General features: G+C 67.4%; 1 protein-coding gene across 1 annotated transcript in view; it reads left to right on the top strand.

Moving 5' to 3' along the window:
* Positions 1 to 214: 214 nt before the first annotated feature.
* HAPLN3 (hyaluronan and proteoglycan link protein 3) overlaps positions 215 to 497 on the top strand; it is a 3,654-nt gene continuing 3,371 nt past the window's right edge. The window contains exon 1 of the mRNA XM_009335235.1: positions 215 to 288. Within this exon, the coding sequence (XP_009333510.1) occupies positions 215 to 288 (74 nt within the window). The remainder of the gene's footprint in view (positions 289 to 497) is intronic.

Genomic DNA, 497 nt, shown 5'->3' with positions numbered 1-497 from the left:
AGCACGTGGTGGTATGCCTGCTGGGCTCCGGTGCCTGCAGTGCCCTGCACCGCTGCTGCCGGGCTCCCGGGGCTGTGCTGGCCATCGAGCGGGTGCACCCTGTGCCCTCCGGCACCGGTTCCGCAGACCTCGTCGGGTGGCAAGCGTGGGTTGCACCCCATGGAAGGTGAGCTCTGGCACCGGCCGTGGAGGAGAGCCCAGGAGCGAGCAACCCATGGTGAGAGCAGCTGGTTGCACGCTCTGGACCCCAGAGACCATCACCGTACCCTGTATCGGACCCTGCCGGGGGTGAGCACCCGCTCTCCCACAGCCCCCTGGCCTGGAGCACCTTTGCAGGCACTTGTAAACCTTGTCTAAGCAGGGGGCACAGATGTCAGATCCCTCCCAGTCTTGGATGGGGGCTGCTGGAGGCTTGCTGGGTACCGGGCCCCCTCTGCCGGCTCTGGGAAAGCTCGCAAGCCGGCAAATACTGCTGCCAGCCGCCTTCGGGGAGGCCC

This window comes from Pygoscelis adeliae, unplaced genomic scaffold (assembly GCF_000699105.1).
Source record: "Pygoscelis adeliae isolate BGI_AS28 unplaced genomic scaffold, ASM69910v1 Scaffold21, whole genome shotgun sequence".
NCBI classification, from domain to species: domain Eukaryota; kingdom Metazoa; phylum Chordata; class Aves; order Sphenisciformes; family Spheniscidae; genus Pygoscelis; species Pygoscelis adeliae.
The sequence above is the reverse complement of the archived record's forward strand: the minus strand, read 5'-3'. Positions and strand labels throughout refer to the sequence as shown.